At 33.3% G+C, this 18069-nt stretch overlaps 1 protein-coding gene across 3 annotated transcripts; it reads left to right on the plus strand.

The window, feature by feature from the left end:
- Positions 1-1091: 1091 nt before the first annotated feature.
- On the plus strand, positions 1092-7126 carry LOC142619257 (G-type lectin S-receptor-like serine/threonine-protein kinase At1g11410). Of its 3 annotated transcripts, none has more exons than XM_075792323.1 (7): positions 1092-2426; positions 3715-3843; positions 5174-5373; positions 5577-5787; positions 6109-6178; positions 6414-6564; positions 6642-7126. In XM_075792323.1, exons 1-7 carry the CDS (start codon positions 1154-1156, stop codon positions 6942-6944), a joined length of 2337 nt encoding a protein of 778 aa, XP_075648438.1. In that variant the 5' UTR covers positions 1092-1153; the 3' UTR covers positions 6945-7126. The 3 variants fall into 3 exon arrangements, with proteins under 3 accessions (XP_075648438.1, XP_075648436.1, XP_075648437.1); XM_075792321.1 differs by having other exon boundaries at positions 1093-2426; positions 5941-6178; XM_075792322.1 differs by lacking the exon at positions 3715-3843 and having other exon boundaries at positions 1093-2426; positions 5941-6178.
- The last annotated feature ends 10943 nt before the right edge of the window (positions 7127-18069 follow it).

Consider the following 18069-nt stretch of genomic DNA (forward strand, 5'->3'; position numbering starts at 1 on the left):
GATATTTTTTTTAAAGGTACTTTCATAAAACACTACAAAGGATATATTATATTATTTATTTATTATCATTAGTTATTACTTGAATCTTAAGTGGTTGACTCATTCCAAAAAAAAAAGTGGCTGACTGTTCAACTATTAGCGATAAACAATCACTATTAAAAAAACCACACGATAAAATTTCTTGACCAGTCACTCTGTCACTGTACATCTAAGGTTCTAGGATCGAAGTTGTTTACGTAAGACTTAAATAGCCTACAAAGACCGGAGTTTTCGTTAAGTATCTTTCACTAAGGTGAACGGGTGTGATTGAGTACAATGTAGTAGGTCCTTGACAAGTTGACGATAGCTAGCATTTGCCTTCTTTCATAACTTGAATAACTGGTTTAATTTTTTTTTTTAAAGAAGAATGACTGATTTAAGCTATTTGAGTCAGACGTTAATTAAGTTGCACGTTGTGTCTTTGTCATGGGCCTCATTGCTTTCATAGTTTCATCTCCCCAACTGCCTTGTCAGACTTTCTTAAAATCCATGTCGGTACAATGGTTTTTTAATTTTTTCAAATTTGGATTTCAAATCTTCCCAAACTAAAAATCAGTCAGTATTTTAAGTACAACGATTAAAAGTAATTATCATAGGATGCGTAAGTTAAAAATAAAGAAATAAATAGAAAGCTACATCCAAGACTTTTAATATAAATGGCTATCAAGCTCTATACTCGCCAGTCAAGTTAGCCACAATTTTTGTGTCATAATTCACCACGTAACGAGTTATGATTGGTGAATATATAATTGTGAGATATGTAAGGACACATTTTTACTACTCGCAACTCACTACGCAGCGAGTTGTAGAACAAAATTGTACATTTTTTATATCACATGGCATGACTCATCTTTCACTAATGTGAACGGGTTTTCAAGGTAAAGGTGATTTCTATCACTTCAGTCCAAAAAAAAAAAAAAAAAGAAGAAGAAGGTAGACGTGATTGAGTGTGTTGACAAGTGGACAACAGCTTGCACACATTGAATAACTCATTTGACTTTATTTTTAAAAAAAAAAATAACAACTGATTTTTTTTATACAGCTATCAATCTCTCTATTGTCTATACTAACCACTCAGCCACAAGTCTTATTACTGTACTCTTCATTAGAAAAAATGATGAATCCTGCTAAAGGGAATACATCATTGCTTCTTCTCTCCCTTCTTCTTGTTTGCCCAATCTGCACTTCCCTTGACACCATAACACCAGACCAACCCCTCAAGGATGGTGATGGTCAACTTCTACTCTCAAACCACGAAACCTTTGCACTTGGGTTTTTCAACCCCGGCAGTTCCAGCCACCGCTACATTGGAATTTGGTTTAACCAAATCGCCGAAAGAACCGTTGTGTGGGTTGCAAATAGAGACGCTCCTCTCAATGATACCTCTGGAGTCCTCTCCATCAACGGTAAGGGAAACCTTGTACTCCACACCCAAAGCCAAACCACTCCTATTTGGTCCACCAATGTTTCTTTTTCTGTCTCGTCCACAAATAATTCTATGGCTAAGCTCTTAGATATAGGAAATCTTGTTTTGGTTCAACACGACAGCCAACGTGTTACATGGCAAAGTTTTGATTATCCCACCAATACTCTACTTCCGCATATGAAACTTGGGCTAGACCGGCGGACTGGGTTGTACCGGATCCTAACATCTTGGAAGTCCAAAGATGACCCGGGAATTGGCGACTACTCATTTCGATTCGTTCCAACTGGGTACCCTCAATTGAACTTATACATGGGTCAGACTCTATTATTTCGTTTGGGATCTTGGACTGGCCTAACATGGAGCGGTGTACCCAAAACCGCATCAAATTACTTCAAAGTTAACTTTGTGAATAATCAAGATGAAGCCACAGCAATGTATAGTATAAAACCAAATTTACCCACCAAAGTTATTGCTAAAATGGTGGTGGATGAATCAGGAATTGTGCAACGGTCCTTATGGCAGGAGACTACATGGGTCGAATATTGGTCCGGCCCACGAGATTCGTGCGATAAGTATTTGAATTGCGGTCTAAATAGTTATTGTGACCTACACAATATGGTCATTTTTGAGTGCAAGTGCTTTCCTGGATTTGAACCCAAGTCATCTCGTGATTGCATGAGGGAAAAGCAAGGAGTGTCCATGTGCAACAACGGAGAAGGTTTCGTGAAGTTGGCACATATGAAGGTGCCGGATACTTCAATAGCACATGCGGACATGAGTTTAAGTATGAAAGAGTGTGAGCAAAAGTGTTTGAGGAATTGTTCTTGTATGGCTTACGCAAGTGCAAATGAGAGTAAGGGAGGGATTGGTTGCTTGACATGGCATGGGGACTTGGCGGACACAAGAACATTTCCTGATGGAGGACAAGATTTATACACACGTGTGGATGCGGTTGTATTAGGTACTCTTAAATCTTTTTTCTTTAAAAATTTGGTAAAACATTTTATGAATATACACAATGAATTTTCTCACTACATTTGGTGGCTGGGTCACCGGTTCGATGAGCTAGGCAGATGACGTCAGTAGTCCGGTGGTTAGAGCCACCACTCCGATGATCAAAGCCAACATTCTAGTAGCTAGAGCCATCACTCTGGCAACCGATGCTGGCAATCCGGTCACTGAAGCTATTTGCTAGAGGTTTGATAACCGAAGCCACCATTCTGGTGGCCGGAGACATTGCTCTGGCAACAGTTGCCCTCTGTCCGATTGTAGAAGACATTGTTCAAGCTACAATTATGACAATCTAGTCACTAGACCTCCTACACCAGCAATTCTGATGACTCAGCTACTAATTTTGTTTGTTTGCTTGAAAATATTTATTTGTCATACTAAATACCTAAAAATTTTATTTATTTTACTTCAAAACAAATACAGTGTTAGTCAAAGGTCATGTTTATTGTATTATATTAGTCTGAAATTGATGTAGAATACTAGTTCAACATCTAATTTGCCCTATGGTACTAACCTTAAAGTTGATTTAGGTTATACTATTGAAAAATTATTTTCTCTATTTAAAATAGATCTATTTCATATTACAAATCTAAATGAGTATTACATTCCGTATGGAAAAGAAATTATATATGGTTTTGTTAAATTATCTAAAAGTATCAAAATTTTCACAATGCTACCGTATCTATTTCATAGTATTCAAAACTCAAATGATGTGTGGAGAAGTTGAAATTATTTAAGAGTTGTATACCCTAACAACACAAGATTTCTACAATTATATTCATCACTCGTAGTAGGTCCTACTATGTAATACATGTTTTATTTTATTTTTATGTAGTTACAATAATAGGAGAGAGAGAATTTGAACTATGATTCTACTTAGATTAATAAGAAATACTCTCTTGGCATTTGACATTGTTGTTACAAAAATAGGTTTGCAATATTTGTTTTTCGTTTCTTCTTTTAACACGTTTTTGGCCTCAAAAAAGAGAATCACATATGGACATGACATTGTTGTGAGAACATGTTTGTCTTTTTGTTTTGTTCTGTTGATATGTTGGACCTCAAAATGAGAAACGCATTTTCTCCATTTTAAAAAAAATAATAAAATCACATATTTTCCTTAAACCCATTGTTTCATCCCTATTCTAACTTTCCTGTAAAACTATGTCAATAAATATTTATGTTCAATCAACTTCTGAAATTTATGATGTCATTTGAATAATTTTTTTTTTACTCAGCTCGATATGCTAAGAAAAATGGTCTTACTCAGAAAAAGAGGATGCTGGCAATTCTGGGAGTTTCTATTGCTGTAATGTTTCTTCTTCTAGTCTCAATTGTGTATTGTTTTGTAATGAAGAAGAAGAAAGGTAAGGAAGTTTAGAGCAATTTTTTAAAACCTATTTTTATACTTCTAAGGCCAATGAACAAATGCTCCCAAGATTACTCCAACACTATGTTTCAGAGTTTACAAAAGAATAGGCAGAATACGTAAATCATGAAATAAAATTGAATAAAATGGAATGGAACTTGATATATTTTTCAAGCGTAGAAGTTGATAAAAGAAAAAATGAAAAAGAACTGGATATATTTTGGTATTATGCTCTTAGTCATCTCTTTGGATCCAAAGATGATATACTGAAGTAGCCAAGGAAAATTTTTCGAATGCTATTCTTAAACTTCTTGCCTTTCAACCTACAAATAAATGCATTAGCTCATTCCATTTGCATATTCTTATGTCTACCATGCCCAAATGTCAAATCCAAAAGAAAGAATACTTGATCTCAAAGATGACATGATCAAAAATCCCTTTGACTTCTACAGAAAACATACATGAGCACCATTGTACCCCATTTTACAAGCCTTTCTTGGGAGGGAAACCTGTCCTTCACTACTAGCCAAGATATGAAGGACTTGTTGGGAAAAGCTGCTTTAGACCATACCAATTTCTACCATTCATTGAGACATACATGTTTCTTATTTAATTCTACTCTGAATTGCAATTTGTCCTTCACTGCCAGACAAAGACAAAGCATTAAGGAATGCTTAGAAGCAACTGCTTTAGACCATACCACTTTCTTCCATTCAGCTGTATCCATCTTGTTTCTTATTTCACTCTAGGTTGAAATTCATGTGACTTTGCCATATTTAGATGAAATCCGGTACATTGAGTTGTCTTAGCTAATTTTAATTGATGAAAATAAGCTTGTAGGGTAGTATCTTTTGATCTGATAGGTTTCCAAGGCTACTGCATTTCTTTTAGAATACTGGATACTTTTGCAAACTCAGAAATTGCAGTATCATACACCCCCTTTTGGACAAAATTGGGGATCAAAACACCTTCAGGGTGTCAATTATCATGCCACATGGATAATTTTTTCACCCTTTCAACTAAAAGCTTGATGAATGACCCAACCAATTCCCAGACATTTTAAGATTTCCTCCAGCCCCACCAGCAAGCCTGAAGAACTTTCATCACCCATAAGCACTTACCTCTTAGAAAAGTGCATTTTAACCAAATGGGATTTCCTGTCAATGATAAATAGAAAATTGTAAACTTCAATTTTTCCTCTTATTTTCCTCTGTTTCATTCTTTTATTTTAGTGTGTTTCTTAGTTTTATTAAATTAGGCTTTTGTGTGAGAATTCCTAATTGGACAAAAATGGTTACTAGCATTATTAATTACTTGTTTAATGACAGAGACGAGGCATAGCACATATTTAGATAGTGCTGACTCCACTTTACCATACTTCGAAGACTCTCCAAGTAGAAGGGGCCTCGATGGAACTAGAAGAAATTCAAATTTGCCATTATTTAATCTAAGAACCATAATTGCTGCTACAGATAACTTCTCTATTGCTAACAAGCTTGGCCAAGGTGGTTTTGGCCCAGTTTATAAGGTAGTCTTATTGAACGAGTCCCAGAATTTGCATAATCTCATTTCAAGTGTGTTTATGTGTCATAAATTCCATCATGAATGTTTATGGGTACTCATTGAGTACAATTTTGTTGTGTGCAATTGGGCTTCCCCAAATAATTCACCAAGTTGAGTTTCTTTCAACAATTGTGCACTATGACAATGATATTTGGACTTTAATTGCAGGGTTTGCTACAAAATGGAATGGAAATAGCAATAAAAAGACTATCAAAATGCTCTGGACAAGGAATAGAACAATTCAAAACAGAAGTTGCACTAATTGCTAAACTCCAACATAGAAACCTTGTGAGAATTTTAGGCTGTTGCATTCACAAAGAAGAGAAGATGTTGATCTATGAGTACTTGCCAAATAAAAGCTTAGACTCTTTCATTTTTGGTATGTCTTCTTTTTCACATTAACCTCACTCATCATCACTAAAAAACAATCCTCCCATTACAAACATATCAGTTCCAAATAGCAGGATTTATACGTAAGTAAGAAAGCACGAATGCAATATAATCTAATCCAAGTTCTTATTTCTTCATTTAGATGAAGCAAAAAGGTCATGTTTAGATTGGGAAAAGCGATTTGAGATTATTTGCGGAATTGGTCGAGGGATCTTATATCTTCATCATGACTCAAGATTAAGAATTATCCATAGAGATTTAAAGGCCAGCAATGTTCTACTTGATAATGCATTGACTCCAAAAATTTCAGATTTTGGTATGGCTAGAATTGTTGGAGGGGACCAAATTGAAGCTAATACAAATTGCATCGTTGGAACATAGTAAGTATGCTAGAAAACAAAGATATACTTTTTTAACTGATTACTTGACTACCATCTTTACTTCTAAGGAGTACAAAGTACAGGCCTATGTAAGAAAATAATACTAAGGATATCTTTGTAATTTGCTTTCATTTTGTGACACTTCAAATTTTACGTGTATTTTAGTGCCCAAAGGGCTATCTTTGATCATTTTATGTTGAGGTTCAATAACTTCCTTTTCATTGTGCTATGACAGTGGTTATATGTCACCTGAGTATGCAATGCAAGGACTTTTTTCAATAAAGTCTGATGTATATAGCTTTGGGGTATTGCTACTGGAGATCATTACAGGGAAAAGGAATGGTACTTACCACCATGATGGCCCTTCCTCAAATTTGATTGGACATGTAAGTACATGTGCAAACAATTACTACAAAATTATGCCTATATTGTTGAGCCTAATATGATTAATATATTGTCTCAGGTTTGGGACCTATGGAGAGAAGACAATTCCATGAAAATAGTCGACCCGTTACTAAATGAGACATACCCTGCTAATGAAGTTTCAAGATGCATTCAAATTGGACTTTTGTGTGTGCAAGAACATGCAACAGACCGGCCAACCATGTCAACTGTTGTTTTCATGTTGGGTAATGACACTCCTCTTCCTTCTCCAAAACGACCTGCATTTATTTTGAAGGGTACTTACAATAGTACAGACAGATCAACTAGTGCAGCATCTAATTCTATAAATGAAATAACACTTACTAAAATTGACGGTCGTTAAAACCCCAAACTATTTGAAGCAAGTGTACAAATATTTCATTACAACATAGGATCGAGTTACTCTAAGTCTACTCCACATTACTATTTTTTTTTTTTGTATGAACAATTGAACATAATGTATGCACTGCAAAATTATTACAAAAAGAAGATAATATATAATATTACACAAACTTTTATTGTCCAGAACTTGTGATGAAATCACTACCATCTCCTTTAGCTCTTTCTTTCAAGTGGTTTCTGAAATTAATATACAAAAAGTTAACTGCGTATATATGTTCTGTGGAGATAACTTCATTGGTTTTCAGAACAAGATGTCCAAAGTTACAAAGATCTTTTCTTTTGGTGTGAAATTTACTAAGTTTAAGCATGATTATTTAAAAGAGGGACGTTGAATGCATAATACTGGAATTTAATTTGGATTTCAGGGTTTTTTACTCAAAACGGAACCATTGTATTTATGAATTGTGCCAAGCCTATTGATATGCTGGGGTATGGCTAATATTTTTAGCTTAAAGAACACTTCAACCAAGACAATATTACAAAATAAGTTAGAACAATAGTTTGATGGCAAATCCTCTTGTACAGCAAGGAGAAGTGTGAAAAAATGGGTGACAAAAAGTTGTAATCATTTCCTCATTTTTGCTTAAATTTGGCCCAATTCTACTTTTGTGGTCACTTATATTTGTGAAGGTGCCTTACTAAGAGTGTGTGATTCTCTCCTTGAAGTTCAACTAAAAAAAAAAAACCAATTTTCACAACATCAGCATCATATGGACCAAATTAATGTTATATAGCAGGACACAAGTGATGAATATAATTGTAGAAAATCTTATTATGTTAGACATCTACAAATTTTAAACAATTTCAATTTGTCAACCTGCTGCTTATAGGTTTGCCAATTTTATTTTATTGGTGAAATGGGGATAGGTTTGTAAAAAATTTAAGAAAAAGAGAAGATCTATTGAGAGAATTTTAATATTTTTTGAGATGGTTTAATGAAACTATATATGACTAATAAGTTGTCTATGCGATGCACGGATAATTTTATGATATTTTATGTAAAACAGTTTTGAATAATGTTGTACATAAATTATAAATAAAAAAGTAAGCTAAATTAGAGTAAAGAAACATATATATTTTGAGATATTAAAAATTGGTTTAGTAGCTTCACTACATTTTTGTAGCCTTCTTAAGGTAAGATTTTTTTTTTAAAAAATCATGAAACCAAAAATAAATGCAAAAGAGTAACTGAACCATGAAAATCAACTCATTTGTAGTGTGTTCACATATTTCATACTATGAAATATAAGTATACTCAACTCTCTGACTGTCTTCCACTCATTAATAGTGCAACATTAAAACATGGTGTGGGCAAGTGTATATGCATGTGTCTTATCGATGATTTAAAATTAAACCATAGTAGAATATGACTTTACATTGCGCACCAAATATTCTCTCTACTTATATACCCAAAACAAAAACTAACTAACCAAATTACCTAAACCTAAATCATATTTAAGCCCTTAATTTAAAAAGAAAAAAAGATTGCCCGTAGGGGTTTTGGGGTCATGATGGTGGTGGGAGGCCAGTAAAATAGAGGTGGTAACCCCTCAGATTCCTCCTTCTCTCTCTTTCAAATGTTTTGTTAGTCTCAAGTCTTTTATTTTGGTAATAAATAGTGAAATAGTGTCTTTTATTTAACAATCCACAACATTTTTGTTTCTCTCTATCTCTCCCTAGAGTCTTATCTTGTTAGTTATTACTATTAGTCATTACTTTTTTTTTCTTTTTTTGTTTAAATACTAAAATAGTGGATATGCTAAAAGACATAAAGAATAGTGAAAAGTGTGGTGTAAGCTTAGAAAATTAATGAGATATTAATGAGATAACAGTAAAATAAGATAATGTGAAATTTTGGGTAACAATAAAAAAAAATAAAAAAATAAAAGCTTAATGAAAGAGGTAAAAAAAAGGCTAAATGCAAAATTAGAGTGTCACTTGGTAGAACCTCATGCACTCTCGCATGAAGTCTCTGAAAGAGAGACATTTTGTAACAACTTTTATTCTACAATATTTCTCAAAAAAAAAAATTACTCATTCCTTGAACTAAATAATTATAATGGTTACGTGTGTACAATTTATAATTGTTGTTTCACTGCATATATAAAGCCTTCTCAAGGTAATTTTTTTTTTCAATTATGAAATCAAAAATAAATGCAAAAGAGTAATGGGATCATGAAAATTAAATAATTTGTGTTGTGTTCACATATACTATGAAATAAAAGTATGTCTAACTCTCTCACTGTCATCCACTCATTGATAGTGCGAAATTAAAACATGGTGTGGGCAAGTGTATATGCACGTGTTTTATAGATGATTTAAAACCATGGTAGAATATGGCTTTACATTGCATACCACATATTCTCTCTATTGATATACCCAAAATAAAAATTATCCAACCAAATTACCCAAACCTAAATCATATTTAATCCCCTAATTTAAAAAGAAAAAAATACCCGTAGGAGTTTCGGCGTCTTGATGGTGGTAGGAGGCCAATATGACCGAGGCAATGGCCACTCAAATTTCTCTTTCTCTCTCTTTCAAATATTTTGTCAACCTCAGGTCTTTTATAGTGAAACAATGCGTTTTGATTTTGTAGTGAAATAATGCATTTCTCTTTCTCTCTCTATCTCCTTCCAAGGCCTTATCTAGTTAGATATTACTATTAGTCCTTAATTATTATTTTTTTTCTTTTTTTAAAATATTAAAATGGTGGGTATACTAAAAGACATGAGAAAGAGAGAAATTTATTTTTTAGATGGTGGGAAAATAGTATGTTTTTTAGATGATTTTTATGAGCACTTTAACTAAAAATTCAAGACTTAAACCCCATTTGGTTGCCAAGAAAGCAAAGGAAAAGAAAAGAAAAGAAAAGAAATTTTCAATTTCTACCAATAAAATGACATCTCATTTACTTATGGAGATGCAATTAATATATTTTCAAATATTTTATTTTATTTTCTAATTAAGGACATGTGATAATTCAAAGGATAGCTCAGATGACATAAAAATATTATTTTGATATTAATGTTAGATACATCAATCCTTTTCATGTACCGCTTAATAATAAGAATTATTTTAACACAATACCAAAAGTTTAGAAAACAAATTGACACGTTTAAGATGTTAAAAACCATTTTGATACATAGTACAACTGTACAAGTGTTAAAGATTGAAACGGTAATTAAACATGTTTTTTACATATTTTTATTAAAGATAAAATTCTATAAGGAGGTCGTTTAAAACCCAAGTTTCACACCCTCCAAGCACAACATGTCACATCATCTTATCACGTATTAAAGAATAAGAACAACCACATTCAATCAATTATAATACTCATCTGAAAATCCAACCAAATTGGGAGTTTATTAAGATATTATTAATTGTGGTATGATGTACTAAGTTTAAAATAAAAAGCTGACGTGACATCTCTTATTGGATGATATAAAATATGAATTTTACACCCCCATTCTTACCAAATTCAAACTCTTTTTTATTAGCTAAATTTGGAAACTAATATCCTATTTGGTTGTAAGGGAGATGAAAAGGTAAGAAGGGAGGAAAAAGTAAAGGAAGGGAAAGGGAAGAAGAGAGAGTTGTACATAGAAGGATTGCATTAAATAATTTCTTCAAAAGAAAGGTCTTCTTTGAAAAATAATGGGACCGTCTGAAGGATTGTGCTAAGAAAATTTTTAGAACACAAACTTTTTATCAAAATTATGGGTTGTGAGAAAAGTATGAAACTTCATCAAAAAAGAAAAAAAAAAAGTATAAAATATTGGCAAATTGGTCAAATTGTGTATTCTCACTTTTTAATAGGAAACTGAAAAGTGAAATGCTTGGGACCATAACAGCACATATTAATATAGAAAAATTTAATGAAAGAGGTAAAAAAAAAGAATAAATGCAAAGTTAGAGCACCACTTGGCAAGACATCATACACTCCCGTATGAGATCTCTGATTTTATATATATATATATATATATATATATATATATATTGATTTCTTTGCAACATGCATAAAAATCTGGATGTTCTAGATGCGCTAAACATCCTATTGAAACCTTCATTTAGTTAAAAGGTAGAACTAAATATTATACAATGTTTTGTTTAAGACATTATTTTAAATGATATTATTCTTAAGACCTTACTTGATGATTTTATTGTCTTCAAACAAGAAGGGATTTAGTGATGCCAATTATACTTTTTTTTTTTTTTGAAGAACCCAAAAATGTAGCCTGCTTTCCAAGCCCTTCATTGAGAATGGGCTTAGATACCAAAAATGGGCTTTCAAAAAGGTGCTACCATACCATACACGTAATCATGTACATCACAATTTCACAGCACGCAGTCGAGGTTTGTATTTTACATCTTAAAGTGCAAAAACATATCTTTAGGAATGTTTGGATTTTACACCTTAAAGTTTTAGAATTTAGATTTTACCCCTAACATTATATGCTATTTTGATTAGCAACCTCTCCGTTAAGTTTTTACTAGTGTGTCCATTAAGTGACACATAAGCTTATGATATGTATCTATTGATTCAATCAAAACATGACACATGGATTTCACTATTCCATGTCATATGAATAGCCAAAAAAAAAACTTTAATTATTAAAATAAATTCTTTAAAATTCAAAATTGCATAAACTAAATAAAATCAAATCAAAATCAAAATAATACATTTTTTTTCTTTGATTTGTACCCTCTTTTTTTAGTATCCCTTAGATTTGTACCTAAAATATAGAAAAGAAACCAATTGGATTGATTTGGACCTTAAAACACAATCCTTCTTTTATGAGTCACCTTTAGCCAATTTAAAATAAAGAACCCTAATATCAAACATATTTGTTGGATCTAGACCTTAGATTTCACAACCCGTCTTCCGGAGTTTGTAGATTTCGAGTTGTGCTAGGTGCCCCTGCTTGTCACTGCTCTTCACCACCGTGTACATATTAGTTTTTTGTTTTTAATTTTTAATTTGATGAAAATAAATATTTTTTATTTTAATAATTAAATTTTTGTTTTGCTATTTATATGACGTGGAATTGTGAAACCCATGTGTCGCGATATAATTTGATCAATCAATACACACCATAAGTTTACATGTCACTTAACAGACACATCAGCAAAAAATTAACAAAAGAGCTGCTAATCAAAACTGCATATAATGTTAGGAAATAAATTCAAATTCTAAAACTTTAGGTAATGTAAAAAAAATTTGGTGATGTCTACGACAAATTGACAATGGCAAAGTATGTGGCAAGTTGGTGTCTAGTAAAACCCACTTCTACAACCCACTACATGATAGTTGAAAGGACTATCGAGTATCGATATGTACTTTTAGTCATATGAACATTTTAATGAATCCTATGACTTGTTTAAATAATACACATGAATTATAATTCTTTATGTAATGGCTCGGAGGAGATTTCATCAAATTGGTTTGGAGTAAAATTTTGTATTTTTTGTAATCTCTTACTAATCACTTTATTTAAATCGTCAATCAATTTCGACAAATTTCTCATTAATCATTTTCGTTGACTCATCAGAAACTATTATTTGTTGGTTGATTTAGATCAACAAGGTAGCTGTTAGTTAGTGTAATCCATGACTTGAATGGCCCCTAAGATTTTTCAAAGCTCACTCATCTCAAGCTTACTTATAATGTTCAAGCTTAGACTAGTTAAAAATTCAAGTAAGGTCATCTTACTTCATTAGTCAAGCACGAGCTTTTTTGTTCATGTAAAATTTAAAAGAGAAAGAATATATTGCATCTTATGACCATACAATTGAAAACTAATAATTTAACATAAATATAAGGTTGTAAATGAGCCAAATTGAGTTGTATGCCTACACATTAGGTAGGGTTTTTTTTTTTTTTTTCCATGCCAAGTCCATAACAAACTTTAAACCTAGTCTAGGCTCAACTTGATTATTCTCAACCTTGTTCATAAACAAAATAATTTGCTTAATTCAACTCATTTACTAGACAAACCTCAAAATTATAGTCATGCTTACCTTATTTATAAACAAACAAACAAACAAACAAACAAAAATAAGTTTAATATATATTAAGCTAAGTTTGATTTGTTAATAAACAACTTCATTCAGTTTTACAATCCTATAAACTCCATCTAAATTTCAAATGGGTAAAGTATAGTATATACAAACTTTGTTGCTTTTGCTGTGTTGTGGTATGAAGATTTCAAGGTTTTTTTCTTTTTCGGATAACTTGACATGATTATTCATGTGGGCATCACATGTTACTAACTTTTTAGGTTCAATCATCCGAAAGAAGGGACAGTTTGTTGATCCTCATTTTGCACTTTCATGATTGCAGAGACTCGTTTGATTGATCATTTAAGTTCAATTCCAAGTTTAGGAATAAGGTCAAATTTTTATCTGCAGGTATGCCTGTTTTTCCTTTCCTGGGTTATTGGTCTGGTTTTTCTTTTTCTTTTTTTTTTCTTTCCTTTTTTTGTTTATATATAAAGAACTTCATTATTGTTAATCATTCCATTAAATTTGTTTCAATGTGTTTTATAAAGAACTTCATTATCTAAATTCATGATTATATTTCTTCATAATACCAGCACTAAGCAGCTCTTTTTCTTCTTCTAATTTCATTTTAATAAAATTGTAAAACTCACACTATGATTTTAAAATTTTTCGTAGTTAAATTAGATGAACTTCTCTGAAAGTAAGATTTAGAGAAACGTAGGTAAGGTATGAACCTTTTTTTTTTTTCCTTCTTTTTTTTGGATATATAGGTATGAAATTTCCTTTCATAATTCACACTCAGCCCCTGAAACAATTTTTAGTTTTCTTTATTTCTTTCTAATTTTCTTTGTAATCTAACAACAAAGTAAGGTATCAAATTTTGGACGAGTTTAGTTTGGCAGAAGAATACACACAGACACTTGTTTCCCAGTTCCAAAAATATTCAAGATCCCCTGTGAGGAAAAAAAAATTTACACAGACAAAAATAAAGATATCAAATTGCTACCAAGATCATTGGAAATTTCAACTAATAAAAACCCTAATGAACATTAAAAGAGAGAGAGAGAGTGATAGCCCCAACAAAAATTACTTGTTTTCCATCCTCTATTGGATCTTGATTAGAGTTAAGGGTGATGGTTTGGGAATTGGGATTCCACTAAGTTGGCCTTTCTATTTTGTTTGTTTTTCCTTTGTTTTCAAATTTCAATGAAATATTTTTATTCAGCCATAAATAAATAAAATTTTCCCAATCTGATAAGTCTATCCACCAAAATCATGAGGATCGAAATTTCAATAATTTATGCAAAGATGGAGTCACGGAACCACAATTTTATCATTGGGGGACCAAAACATGAACCTAAATATTTTTACCATTCAAAAATAACAAAATATACGAAAACTTAAAATTAATTTAAACATGGAAAAAAAATAAAGCTAAACATCCATTTTGTATTTAAATTAAAAATAAAATAACTCAAAGTTATTTCAAATTATGAAAATTATGTATAATTGATTTTAATCTAAAATTTCCAACAATTTCTCTTTTAATATATAAAATCAACCATTTCTCTTTTACTGAACATAGTCTTGTCTTTATTACCAAGGTTTTGGCAAACAGGTTCAAACAAGTTCTCCCAAATATTATTTCCCCTACACAAAGTGCCTTTGTTCCAGGAAGACTCATTACAGACAATGTTTTGGTGGCATATGAAACTTTACACAAAATGCATTCTCGGAGAAAAGTCAAAAAAGGAGCCCTTACTTTGAAGCTTGACATTAGTAAGACCTATGACCAGGTTAAGTGGTAGTTCTTGCAAGGTATTATGGCTAAATTGGGTTTTCCAGTGACTTGGATTAATTGGGTGATGGGTATATCACCACACCATCTTTTTCCATTCTCATAAATGGGAAGCCATATGGAAATAGCAGCCCATCTAGGGGACTCCGTCAGGGTGATCCATTATCACCATACCTGTTCTTATTGTGTGCTGAGGGGTTCACTTCTTTGCTGGCTAAAGCTAAGATGGATAGGCGCATCAAGGGTGTTTCTATATGTAGAGGAGCACCAACACTCTCCAATCTAATGTTTGTAGATGATTCCATTCTCTTTTGTCAAGCTTATACTAGAGAGGTTGAGGTGATTAATGATGTGCTTCAGACATATGCTAATGCTTCAGGCCAATGTATTAATATGGAGAAATCATTGATATACTTCAGTAGTAATACTCGTGGCAGCCAAAGAGATGAGATTGTATCACTTTTGGGAGTGAAGGAGGTGGAGCGTTTCGAGTCTTATTTGGGTCTTCCCATGTTGGTGGGTCGAGCAAAATACCAAACCTTTTCTTTCTTGAAGGATAGAGTTTGAAAAAAGCTACAGGGTTGGAAATGGAAAATTTTGTCCAAGGCAGGGAAGGAAGTACTTATCAAGTCAGTTGCCCAAGCCATCCCTACTTATACCATGGGAGTATTTCAACTACCGGTAAGGTTGTGTGATGAACTAAACTCTTTGTGTGCTAAATTTTGGTGGGTCAAGTTGGCAATGACAAGAAAATTCATTGGAAGAGTTGGGATAACTTAACTCAACCAAAGAAGGAAGGGGGAATGAGTTTTAGAGACTTGAGGTATTTTAATTTGGCCATGCTAGCCAAGCAAGGGTGGAGGCTGCTAAAAAATCAAGAGCTTTTACTATTTAAATGCTTTAAAGCCAGATATTTCCCTCGGTGCAATTTTCTACATGCGAAAGACTCACCTAACATCTCTTTTGTTAGGAAAAACATAATGTCTGCCTTGCCAATTTTGAGGAGTGGGTGTTGCTAGAAAGTAGGTAATGGTGAGTCCATTGATGTCAAAAAAGATAAATGGATCCCACATTATCCTTCAAATACAATTTTACATCCAGTGAGGATATGGAGGAGGGCTGGAAAGTGTCAGATCTTATTGATTGGGATATACACGGGTGGAGGAGAGATATATTGATGGCCAAGTTTAATAGGGAGGAAGCTGAAGCTGTCTGCAGAATTCCCCTGAGTCGATGGGTTATAGAGGACAGTTTGGTGTGGCTGCATAATAAGAAAGGTGAGTATACAGTCTGGTCTAGGTATCATTTATCAAGACATGTGCTAGGGAATGCAAATCGGGCTGAAGCATCGACTAGAGTGGCTGGCAGAAGGTGTGGAATGCATTATGGACGTTAAAGATACCTGAAAAAATTAAAATCTTTGGCTAGAGAGCTTGCCATGATATACTTTCAACCCAGGTGAATCTTGCAAAGCACAAAATCATTTCGGATGCTATGTGCCATTGTTGTAAAAGTGTACCCGAAGATGTTCTACTTGTCATATGGGGGTGTGGTGCAGCCCAAGATGTGTGGGCAAGGAGTCTCACGGTGCTGTAGAAATTTCAGACTAACCATTTTGATTTTTTGCAGCTTTTTGACGCCTTGGTGGACAGATTAGCGACAGCTAAGTTGGAACTTTTCCTAGTTCAAGCTTGGCTTATATGGACTCAAAGAAATGTGGTGGTGCATGGAGGACAACTGAAGAATCCGAGGTAGCTGACAACTCGTGCAACAGAATTGCTAGAGGACCATAAGAAAGCTCAAGCACATTTGGTGATTTCAAGTGTAGCACCAGGCAGCAACTGTTAGAAGCCTCCTCCACAAGATGTTTATAAGCTGAATTTTGATGCTGCAGTATTCTCGGACTTGAATTGTTTTGGGGTAGGTGCGATTATTAGAAACTTTTCTAGTGAGGTAATGGTTGGGATGGCTGCAAAGGGAGAATTTGTACACAATAGTGATGATGCAGAAGCTTTGGCATGCAAAAAAGCCTTGGAATTTGCTATAGAGGCCAGATTCTCAAATCTGGTTATTGAGGGTGATAGCTCAAATGTTATAAGAGCTATATCGTCTACTGCACCAAATAATTCTTTCTTAGGCCATATTGTGGATGATATTAGACATTTTATTTCGGGGAGGCAATCTGTTGGTTTTAGTCGTGTAAGAAGAGAAGGAAACATGGTGGCTCATTCTTTAGCTAGATTTGCTAGGGACATAGTGGAAGATATGTATTGGATAGAAGATGAGCCACCACCTGCTGTAGATGCTTTACATCATGACCGATTACATATGAATGCATGAGTAATGGTTTTGTCTTCAAAAAAAACATAATCTTGTCTGTAAAGCGGATTCAAGAAGGGTCCATGCAATGACCAAATACAATAACAAAGATTGAGAGTATTAGAGTAGAGATTACTCTTGATATTGACCAGTAAAATAAAAATGAATGTGTTTTTAATTTTTTTGGGAGGAAGGGGTCCATTAGAACCACACGTCTATTCACAAAAAACTAAGAGTACAACATGCTTGCTGGTGAAAAGAACATTCCCGGGATCATTACATGTGGGATGTTTTAGGATCAAACAAACCCTGCCAACTATCATTACGGACATACCAAATCTCACATTTTCTTCATTGCTTACAATGACCACATGATTGAATAATTTCATCCCAACAAGCTAGATTTAACACATCAGCTTAGAGACGTGTGCAAAACCATACCAGTCATGAACCAGCAAGAGACAAGTTAAGTCAGTTCAAGCCACTTTAATTACAGCATTGAATTCCATCAGGGACAAAGTTTTCCATCAAACCAAGTTGAAGGAATCTCCTCTAACTCATTACGTGATAGTTCATAAGACCATCCACGTGTATTTAATCACATAATTCATTCAATCATTTAAACAAGTCACATGACTATGTATTTAGATTGGTAATCTCATGCCTGAACAAAGCACTTACTAAAAATGGAGAGAAAATTGTTTATAGATGCATTAAACAGAGTTCTGAAATCACAGGCAACACAGCCAAACCACTGGTTAAAGGCTAAAAGCAGTTGAACAAGAACAGATATATTTGTTTAATTTACCGAGATCATACTACTTATATGGACCATCTTATAGCTAGAAAAAGAATAAGAACTGGGACCTCTAGGGATTGGAATTATGTCAATCATGGCAAAGGAATGGTACCTATATTGGAATATGCTATTCAGATAAATTCATGA

The sequence above is a fragment of the Castanea sativa genome, chromosome 12 (genome assembly GCF_040712315.1).
Source record: "Castanea sativa cultivar Marrone di Chiusa Pesio chromosome 12, ASM4071231v1".
In the NCBI taxonomy this organism is placed as follows: Eukaryota; Viridiplantae; Streptophyta; class Magnoliopsida; order Fagales; family Fagaceae; genus Castanea; species Castanea sativa.

What these genes read in the sequence shown, in the direction of transcription:
- LOC142619257 (XM_075792321.1), top strand. Translation starts at nt 1,154, where the DNA reads ATGATGAATCCTGCTAAAGGGAATACATCATTGCTTCTTCTCTCCCTT. An exon ending in TGTGGATGCGGTTGTATTAG is followed by an intron (nt 2,427 to 3,714) that starts GTACTCTTAAAT and finishes TTTTTTACTCAG; the next exon opens with CTCGATATGCTAAGAAAAAT. An exon ending in CCTCAAATTTGATTGGACAT is followed by an intron (nt 6,565 to 6,641) that starts GTAAGTACATGT and finishes ATATTGTCTCAG; the next exon opens with GTTTGGGACCTATGGAGAGA.